The sequence below is a fragment of the Xiphophorus hellerii genome, chromosome 21, assembly GCF_003331165.1.
Source record: "Xiphophorus hellerii strain 12219 chromosome 21, Xiphophorus_hellerii-4.1, whole genome shotgun sequence".
NCBI lineage: Eukaryota > Metazoa > Chordata > Actinopteri > Cyprinodontiformes > Poeciliidae > Xiphophorus > Xiphophorus hellerii.
Window position 1 is genome coordinate 15,057,861 of NC_045692.1, and position 10,256 is coordinate 15,068,116.

The window sequence follows — 10,256 nt, forward strand, 5'->3', positions numbered from 1 at the left end:
ATCTGTTATTTACCCAGTCAGTTAGCTGACTTGGATCCTATTTATAGTTTATGTTAACATCTTTTTCCCAGAACTGTTTAAGGGCACCTGAAAAATACATGTGCCTATTTTAGGTGTCTGGAAGGTGTTGTTACCCTAAAAGTTTTCGATAGGTTCTACTCTTCTTTTTTTTCTGCTGTAAAGTTCTTGCCATCTTTGTCTAGTATAAATGCAAATAAGTTGTACCCAGAAGACTATCGCTAAGTGCTAGTCTCTGCAGAGCCAAGACTGAAGCAGATTTTCAACATTTTAAGACTGTGATCATTATGATTTGTAAGAACAGTATTTCATGTGTTATTTGCACAGATTCCAACTAGCATTAACCAGTAAAAAAATACTTGAAAGCAAACCTATTACAGCAGTTCAAGCTAACAATATTCTAGTTACATATACATATTTTTTATTTTTCAAACCATCTTCGCTTCTGTGTTTGTTAACTTTGACTGAATGTTTTCTAATGCTCAGCTCTCAGTTTGCGTTTCACACAGGAATATTACTGGGGTTGCACGATCTCGTTTCTCCGTCTTTTGTGTAAATAATCATCAGTATTACTAACCGTCCAATGAATGCGTAGCAATGGCTTAAATATACTCATTGCTACGCATTAACATAAACCCTCTGACATTTTTAAGATTAGAGGTACTTTACGGTTTAAGTCCGCTTTGTTTTTGGGCCCTTTCAATGCAGCCATTAGCTTCAGTCTCCGGAACCAGCCAATCTGAATATGTATTATCTGCTGCTAAACTTTAAACAGACCTTCTCTTAAAAATTCTGGACTTTTCCTTTCCTCCTTTTCCTTCTAATCGTTCCTGTTGTCTGTGGTCACTAATCCGAGTTTTTCTTCTACTTTTTCAGCCAAATGACTTCTCCATCTCCCTAAAAGCGCAGAGCAAGAACAAGCATTTCAAAGTGCAGCTGAAGGAGAGCCTTTACTGCATCGGACAGCGCAAATTCAACTCTATGGAAGAGCTTGTCGAACACTACAAAAAGGCTCCCATCTTCACCAGTGAGCAGGGAGACAAACTGTACCTGATCAAAGCCCTGGCCGCATCCTGATCCGATCCTCACACACACACACACGCACACACACACACCCGCCCACGCGCGCACACAGACATGCACAGAGATTAATGGCTTCCATATATAAAACAGATTCTTACACCAGAACACACACTAACATTTCTGCTCCAAGCCTGAAGACTTAACACATCATCAGGACTTAAATGGCCACTTTGTGAGCATTCCAAGAAGAGATATGGAAAAAGCATGGGAGAGACGTTGAGAGAGGGCTGAAGAAAAGACTTACGGACCCGGAGAGTTGACTACAGGCCTCTTGGTCGCATTTTAAATTATCCACGTTAGGTCATAGGCAACGGCATGTATTTCACCCTTGGTATCTATTAGGGTTTCATTTAGATTTCTTTATGTTGATAATATATAATCTTTTTTTTTTAACAATTTCCTTTAAAGATGTGATTTTTATTATTTTTTTTAAACTACACATGACTGAGATATTTTTAGATGACGACTTACTCAGAGCCATGCCTGCAGGTCTTACACGTCGACTCACTTTAATGTTTGTCTTAAAGCTTTTTTTTTGTTTCTTTCTTTGTGGTTGTGGACACATTAATCCACAACCTCAGCTAATCATTGATAAAAATCAAGTGACCAAACTATATTTATTTAGATTTGTTAGGATCCGTGTTGTTAAGATTGAAATGTTACAATGCATTTGCTTTTTTTTTTTTGTTTTCCTCCATTTCTTGTGCAAAGTAGGCTTTGTTTTGTTGTTGTTGTTTTGTACAATAGAACTGCTTGTGCCACATTTTGCTGTATCCACATCATGTGAATGTTACAAAGAGGCGGCAAATTACACGGCGAATCTCATGATGCAAATAAGTAGAATAGTGTCAAACCAAACTCCCTTTTATTTTCCGTTAAGAATCCATTCACAGCTGGTAGAAATCAACTTTTTCTGACTAATACCAACTTTTGGGGTTCTGAGAACTGATCTGTCATTTCTGATTTTGAATGATTTCCCAGCTCTCCCCCAAAAGGATTATAAAACATGAGAACAAATGTGTTGCAGGTTTGGAATCCAACAGCTTATGAAGGAATTACAAGATTATCCACATTAATGGACCAAAGTCCATGTCCCCGCTGTTATCTGATTCCCCCTTTTCTAAATTGGAAAATGGCATCAAAATACATTTTACTGCAATCTGTAGAATTAAAATGGTGGGAATATTAGTTTTGTTTCTATCTTTTTAATCCTGTATCTGCTGACTAAGCAAAAAATTGGCAGATTTTGATCTCCAGCTGGTTGATTGGTTCATCTCTGCAAATTTCAGTTGTCTGTTTTTTTTTTTTTTTTAATGACACATGCTGCTTTTTGATGGGTTTATGTAGAAAGTTTATAGCTTAAGTGTGCTTAATGACAGGAGGAGGAGAAATCATATTTTTCACAAATTAAAGCTGACCAAAGTGGTCTATTCTGATCTCCGGTCGATTGGTCAGTGCACTTCTAGGTTTTGGGAGTATCTTTGTGTCTAAAGCTCACCGTTGGAGTCATAGAGTCCTTTTCTTTTTGTTTTTTTTTGTCATCAGGAAAAGAAAATGTATAAATCTAGTTCTCTGGAACAGAGAGGGGAAGAGGAGGACTGGCTCAGGCAGCCAACAGGGTGATCTCACCGCTCCTAAATTAGTGATTACTAAAGGGAATAGAGGGTCACCGGGAGATCAAGTGTGCATACTTGCAAAGCATGGATGTTATACGAAAAAAAAAACTACCTATTCCTTGCGGAGGCAGAAAAGATCCAAGTTTCTATGTACAGCGAAGGTTTGGAGTGAGCTTTTTTTTTTTTTTCACTGAAAGGAGACTAGGTAGAGTCTGAATGTGGAAGGGCAGCAATCAAAGCTGCAGCAGAAGGAGTGCTGGCAGGGAGCAGCTTCAGCAGGGGGATGATGATGATGATGATCATCATCATCACAAAGCCTGCTATGATGAGTTCTCCAGCTGCAGCTGGTTGGACCAGGGCACAAAAAGAAAAGAGGATGAGGGAAGGAAAAATAGACTAAGGAATTGGAGAGCATGTTCCACTGTAACAGCCACGCCCAGTCGATCATCTACTAAGCAGCTGATGGAGGACTGGGTGTAAGGTTTTTGATGAAAGCATCTGAGGTGATTGGCAGAAGTAGAGATGGACCAATCTGAATGATCAGTCTTGTACCTATCAATATCCATTTTCCCCAATTGTTTTCTTTGAGAACCTTGTTACAGGAAGATTTAAACAACATTTACGTCATTATTTGATGAGTAGTGGTGATGTCACACTGTGTGTGAGAGTCTTAGTTTTTAAAACAAACACAAAAGGATTAAAGTACACTTTGAAGTCCAGCATTTTCTGTTGGCTTTTAGCAGGGCTAGCATTGATAAAATACCGGTTTCCGTGTATATTTTCTGGAGAATGTAACTCTGTACCTTAACTCATGTAAACGTTAAACATTTCATCATCCAGCATTTTCAAAACTGATTTTAAGAGCTTAGAATAACAAAGCAGCAAATTTGCTACACTGTTTAACCTTCCTGTTATCTGCTGAAAGTCTTGCTTTCTCTCGCAGCCCAAATAAACCACTGACAGGTCACCAAATACAATTGTTTACTTTAAAACAAATTCTCAGATCTCTGTTACTGAAAATGGCTTACTTTGTCTTCTTCGCTCAGTAGTTGCTTCCAGTGTGAACTGGAGGTATTTGGGTGCAGTGCGTTCACAGGTTTATTTGTTTGAGTCCCGGCCACTGGTTAGATTTCATCAACTTGAAAAACGCGTGATTTTGTTTACCACCCTATTTTGTTTCAGATAAAAGTTTTTAAAGCTGAAAATGTTTTATGAATAGTTAAACCATTCATTCAGATTTGTGTGTTTAAAGTGCTAATTTTACAGTTTCTTGAACAGATGTCTTGATATGTAGCACACATAAAACAAAACAGGATTATAAAGCTTTTGGAGATAACTGTCGAGTTATAATTAAACTTAGCAATTAATTAGCATTCCCTTTTGCAGATATGTGGATTTTATCAAATCCACATATCATCAATTCCAGGGTTTTGAAAATACCCAATCTGCAGCTATCTTCTGGATTCATTTGTTGGATTCATTCACCTGCTTGTTGCCAGTACTTCCTCCCTGGCCCCCAGTTTCTGCAGCATCTGTGATGCCACAAAGCATTAAAGTGAATCCGCCAACACATTCTGCCCCACTTTAAAGGATTTGGGAGAATTTAACGTGCCTTCACAGCTTTACGGCAACCAAAGCTTTAGCTCCCCGATTATTTTCTCCCCCCCTTTTTTCTGTAGAGCCCATACTTCCTTCTTCTCTTATCACTGCTATCTGCTTAAAGCTTTGCATGTGCATCAGCGGAGCGATTAGCAGATGCGTCGGGACGGCCGGACATATCCTCAAAGGAAAGAGCATTTCCTCCTTTAGCGCTCACCAAATGTCATGGACTTACCCCTCTCTCCTTTCTTGGTCATGCATAATACGCCCTTTTTAGTTGGTGTGTTCCATTTCAAGTGACCTTACCATAGCTGACTTCATCAAGTATTAGATGAACAGTGAATGCCTACATGTAAACGATAAACACGTGCGGACGTTGAGTGATAAACATAACTCCAGGTGTGATGTAATCATGACCTAAATCTGTATGAGCACCTCAAGTAACTTGTGTTTCGAAACGTCAACAGTTTAAGATATCATTTTTACATCTTTATTTACAACTAGTGTAAGAGTTCACTTTTGTTTTTTGTTTTTTTTTGTTTGTTTGTTTGCAGATTAGCCACATAAATATGAACAAACTCAATATTTAAATATTTAGCTTGATATTAAAACAGAACTACAGTATCTCCCTGCTTAGATATTGTTACTGGGATCTTTTTTTATTTTACAGTAAAAAGGAGGCCGCATGAGCAGAGCCTTGTAAGCTGTACAAAAAAAAAAGTCTGCTTTAAAGAGACATTAAAAGTCAGTTGTGACAGATATTATCAAGACTGCTCGTCAAACTATTCGTCCTGATGGGAAGTAAACTACCGTGCGCTCTGAACTCGCTAAATTCACCCGAGATATTGTTAAACTTTCACACAGATGTCTTGATAATATTAAAAACAAGTGGCCCGTGTTTGATTTTGGTGCTTTCGTGCTGCTTACATTTCTGTGGTGATATTTGTCTCACAAAGCTTTTTTTTTTTTTTTTTTTTTTTTTTTATTTCTGTAAGTGAGAGTGAAGAAACAGATCCATGCTGTGGAATGATTTTAAAAAAAGGCAGTGCTGTGAAAAAAAATGTAATGTTATGCTCTTAATACTGTTTTTATGGAGGGGAGACTGTCTTCAGGTGTAATAATTTAGAAGATTTAGAGTGTTAAAGATGTAATAAAAAGCAAAAAAAAAAAGGTTGTCTGCTTGACTTTTAATGCACGTTATATTTTTATGAAGATATAAAAAGGAGCACAGGTGCTCTGAATATATTAAATCTTTTTTTTTTAACCTTTTTCTGTTACTCAGCTCACCACAGATTCACCACACATTTCAGTTATTTATTGCTGATACTCTCTCGCAGGTAATTTAAATCCAAATTTCTGCTTGTCAGATTTAGACAAATAACTCATTGTTTAACCCAAACATGTCAGCCTACTGGGAAAAGTTTGGACCATGTAGAAGCAGTCCTTTGGATGGGATTTGCTTAACATTCCTGTCAATATTGTGGTTATTCCTGTTGCCTGTGGAAAACTTCTGGAGTTTTTCCTTTCACTCAACTTTCCTTCAATATGCTTAGATACAGCACTCTTAAGCACACAGACTCTTCAGCAAGTTAGTGAGATTTCGAAATTATTCATAACATTTGAGGTAAATAGTGTTTTTGTAATTGACCTTATGTAATACTTTAGTTTTAGTGTTTCATTAGCTCTAAACAATAGTCATACAACTTCATAAAAAACTGTTTATATCTGTGTGTAATGAATCCTGAATTATGTTCTAATTCATGGAGAAGTGTCTATAATTTCAGCAGTTATATCTATGATGTGTGTGTGCCACCTGGCGGTCATTAGTAAAACTACATTTACAATGATTCAGAACGATTTCAAACAACTTACTCATGACTTTTGGTTTATTTAGTCAGGTTTTGAAAAATGACACTGACTGTAGTACTTTAAAATAAATCACTCTGTTCATTTGCATAATTCAATATATTGCATAACATTTCACTCACAAAGACAGGGGTGGTCCAACAACATTTCTTCTTCTTCCAAGTACCCTCATTAATCCCTTCTGTGTGAAGTAGTATGCTGGTTTTCATGGCGCATGTGGGACGAAGTGAGTTTGTGTGGCTGTTACATAACTCTGGGGCAAACATCACAGCGGCCCTCAAAGTCCGGCCCCGGTCTGTTCCGACAACAGAACAGCAGGAGCCCTTTCAAGCTCGCTTTGTCTTCATGCCATAGCCCCCCTCGTCCCCCTCAACCTCCCCAACGAGTTGCATGAGGGAAAACATTGCAAAGTATCATGGTAAATAAAAGATAAAAAGGAACATGCTCAAAGTTGTTTTAGATAATATCACAGCAAGCAATAAAAGTGCGTTATTGGTAGCTATAAGAATGATGCAACTCTGATGAGAAAAACAAATGACTGAGAATAGATCTGAATACATAGTCTAAGCCAGACATATTAAAACGTAAACTGCAGCTATTTACTTACAGTTTAAAACATTAAAAAGTATTGAGGCTTAATCAGTGAACGATTTCAGGTGCTGAGGAATCAGAAACCCTACGTTGGGTGAACTCTGACTGATCTATTGTGAAATAGGAGATAGAGAGGAAGCTAAAACTTCACTTTTAGAAGTAGAGCAAGTCGGATAACGCGCCAGGCAGGTGGGTCATCACCTGCATCCTGATCCACCAGTGTGGCTCCATGGGGCTGTACCGCGTGTACGGACGCTTTGACCCGATGGCGTCTGCGATGTCATCCAGAACCGGAGTCATGTCCTTCTCGCCACTGTTGCAGTAAGAGCGCATCAGTGCCATGTACTGCTCAAAGTGGCTTTTCCCGTAGTCGTCCTTCACCTCGGCAGGGGCCTCGTTCCACAGCTTGTTGGCTGTGGTGGCCACGATGTCTCGGGTGAGGATGCCGGTGGCCACGATGTAGTTCCCCGGCTCGATGACGGACACTTTCACTCCCCAGGTCTTCATCTCGTAGCGCAGACAGTCGGAGAAGGCCTCCACGCCGTACTTCGACACGCAGTAAGGAGATCGCAGCCGGTTGCCCATCCTGCCGTACATGCTGGCGATGTTCACAACACGGCCTGCAAGCGGATAAAACACACCGCATTTATATTTATCGGTTAGTTTTTTTTGTGTGTGTGTGTTTCCTCAGGTTATCTTTGATATTAATATTGGGTGCTCTGAAATTTTTTTCCCCCAAGTCAAAAACCCAATTAATCAGATCAGCCTGAAAAAAAAGGTGCCAGAACTTAAGACTTTTGCATCAGCTGCCAATAAAGTAAGAAAAGAATTTGAATAAACATCTTGTGCTATTTTTCAATAACCATTAAAGTGTATTTTTGTGCATTCTTAAAATTTTAATTCATTTTGAAATCAAATGTATTATATTTACTACAAGGTAGTGTTTTTGTTTTTACATTCTACTAAATGAATTTCTTTTTAGCTGCTAAGCTTATGTTGTACTTTACAGTGTCTTGTGTTAAAAACCAGTATATATCTGATAAAAAATAGTTTGGTAAAAACAAAATGCATCATATATTTTACATTTGCTCCCCAAATTCTCTAAAACCGGCTTTGATTGTGTGTTCACTGTACACACAATGTCTCTCTTTCAGATTTTTGAACTTTGGACGCATCATTTTTTTGATATGTCATGCTTACACGAAGGTGGGCGTTAATAAGTAACAAACAGAGAAAAACCTTCCATGGGTTTACCTTTTGCTTTGCGGATTAATGGCAGTACAGCTTTGGTGACCCTGATGGTGCCCCATAGATTGACCTCCGACAGCTGCCTGTAAGTGTCCATGGAGGTGAACTCCACCTCTCCGAAGGTCGACACCCCAGCATTGTTCACCACAGCCCACAGACCTGACGGATTTACAGAATCATAATGAATCAGCCCACGTTTCATTTATCTGTATTTAGGGGTAATAAACTGTTAACATTACCTCTTTGTGAGTCTTCCAGATTGCCTTTGATGTATTCAACTGCCTTTTTCACCTGGTCATCACTGCAGACGTCAAGCTGCACCACCTTCATGCGTTCTGAATGAAATTCCTCAAGCTCCTTGGCACCCTCTCCATCTTTGTCCTGCATTATGTAAAGAATATAGTCAGGCTCATAAACAACATTTAGTAAATCCTCCATTTGGGGCCCAACCCCGGACACAGATTTCACTGGTCAAAATGCTTAAGCTCAACAGAAGTGCAGGATGAGGATGGAAAATGAAAACTTGTGAGGAAAGAATAGAAATATAATATATAAATAAAAGTATCACAATTGCATGTTTTCATAACTGTATCAATCAATCAAATTGTATTTGTATGTATGCAACAGCATTGAAAATCTAACAAGGAAAACCCAATCGTGCACTCCACAAATCTGGAATTCATGAAAATTCAGAATCAGAGTTTGCTTTCTGATAGAGCTTTATTTACTTTGCAAAGAATGTTTAGTCACTATGTGCAGAACTGACATTCCCCAAAGCTTCAGTGGCAGTAATAAGTGTTTCTGCAAAGTATTGACTGGCCACACTTTAGTTTCCATTTTGAAAAACACCAAAAATGATGTCACTACAATTGTTCTGAAAAAGGATTGGATTATTACCTTTAGTAGACACCCAGCAAAGACTGTGTAACCGAGCGTGTGCAGATGTTTCGCAAGTGAAAGACCGAACCCAGTATCACAACCTGTAATAAGCACGGCTTTTCCTTGGACCTATAAAACAGAAAGCAGTCATGACTCCACATAATACAGGCAAAAAACTAAATACTTCACTGTAAATAAGATAATCAAGTACAGAGCTGCAGCCGACATTGCAAGGTTAATCCTCATGCACCGTTAACCTTGCACTCAAGGAAATTTTCTGATAATCTAAAGTCCTGAAGTTTCCTCTCATAAATTTGCTGTGCATATTGACACATTCCTCAGACAGTCTGGTTAAATGTGCAGCAGAATCATAAGACGGGTACAAAGCACCACGTTTCTGCTCTGTCCCCTTACCTCAACCGATCCCCTTGGGATTCGAGGGGTCGCGACATACAGTACAAAAGTCGCGTAGATCACGACGATGCACTCGGTCACGCTCGTTTCTGGCAGTCCCAGCAACCTCATGATGGCGTTGAGGAGAGCGGGGAGCCCGAAGCCCAGCACCACGGTGAGGAGAACCGAGAAGGACACCAGGAGCGCCACTCGGAAAGCGGACTGAGGAGCCATCTTGGAGCAGCTGTGAGTTTATTTTCCTGGAAAAGCTGACTACATCACCCACCAGCGTGGGGTCACGGCACTGTACGACACGACACGCCCCCTTCCCTACGTCGAATAAAGGTTAAGAAAAAAAAAAAAAAAAAACGTTTTTAAGCATCTCATGTAACAGCTACAAAATGTTCCACAGTGTAAAAACCATAGACTGTGTTAAGATTAAAGGTTTAGTTTGTTTGTTTTTTTTTACTGAAATTATTTGCGTCACGGTGACGCCGACTAACGGGACACGGTAAAAGCGGAAGTAACTAATGGGGAACCTTCTTGCCTAAAAAAAACATCCAGTAAAAATATAGCAGACTTGGCCGAATAGGAACAACGTCACTTCGGAGAAACCTCTGAATATACATACACACACAGTTCCCAAGTCAGTTGGGAAAATACTCACAAGTGAGACTTTTTATAAGGTGTGTATTCTGAACCAAATATTTTAGAAAAAGATCACATCAGCAGTCAAACATGGTGCTAGTGTGATGGTTTGGAACTCAAACCTTTAATCTAATGGGCTCTTTGCACATCCGCTTCCGCGTTTAGGGAAAAGCGGCTCGGTCGTTTCCGGTTTATTGAACATGGCATTTTACACCAGGTGCTTGCAGGGCTCGGCCAAGGTAACAATTAATGATGTACATCGATCCGAAGCCCCAACACGTAAGCTGGAGAAAGGTTTTAAGATGTGAGTTTTAC

At 39.3% G+C, this 10,256-nt stretch overlaps 2 protein-coding genes across 4 annotated transcripts in view; one reads left to right on the forward strand and one right to left on the reverse strand.

The window, feature by feature from the left end:
• Positions 1–5,318, forward strand: part of nck1b (NCK adaptor protein 1b) — a 38,558-nt gene extending 33,240 nt beyond the window's left edge. For all 3 annotated transcript variants that reach the window (XM_032551155.1, XM_032551156.1, XM_032551157.1), the window contains one exon: positions 895–5,318. In XM_032551155.1, coding sequence (XP_032407046.1) covers positions 895–1,095 — 201 coding nt within the window. In that variant the 3' untranslated portion in view covers positions 1,096–5,318. The remainder of the gene's footprint in view (positions 1–894) is intronic.
• Positions 5,319–6,184: 866 nt separating this feature from the next.
• On the reverse strand, positions 6,185–9,575 carry bdh1 (3-hydroxybutyrate dehydrogenase, type 1). The gene is made up of 5 exons (XM_032551158.1): positions 9,315–9,575; positions 8,919–9,029; positions 8,261–8,402; positions 8,028–8,180; positions 6,185–7,393 (listed from the first exon to the last, which is right to left on the reverse strand). The coding sequence occupies exons 1-5, from the start codon at positions 9,525–9,527 to the stop codon at positions 6,927–6,929; spliced, it is 1,086 nt and encodes a 361-aa protein (XP_032407049.1). The 5' UTR covers positions 9,528–9,575; the 3' UTR covers positions 6,185–6,926.
• Between the last annotated feature and the right edge of the window lie 681 nt (positions 9,576–10,256).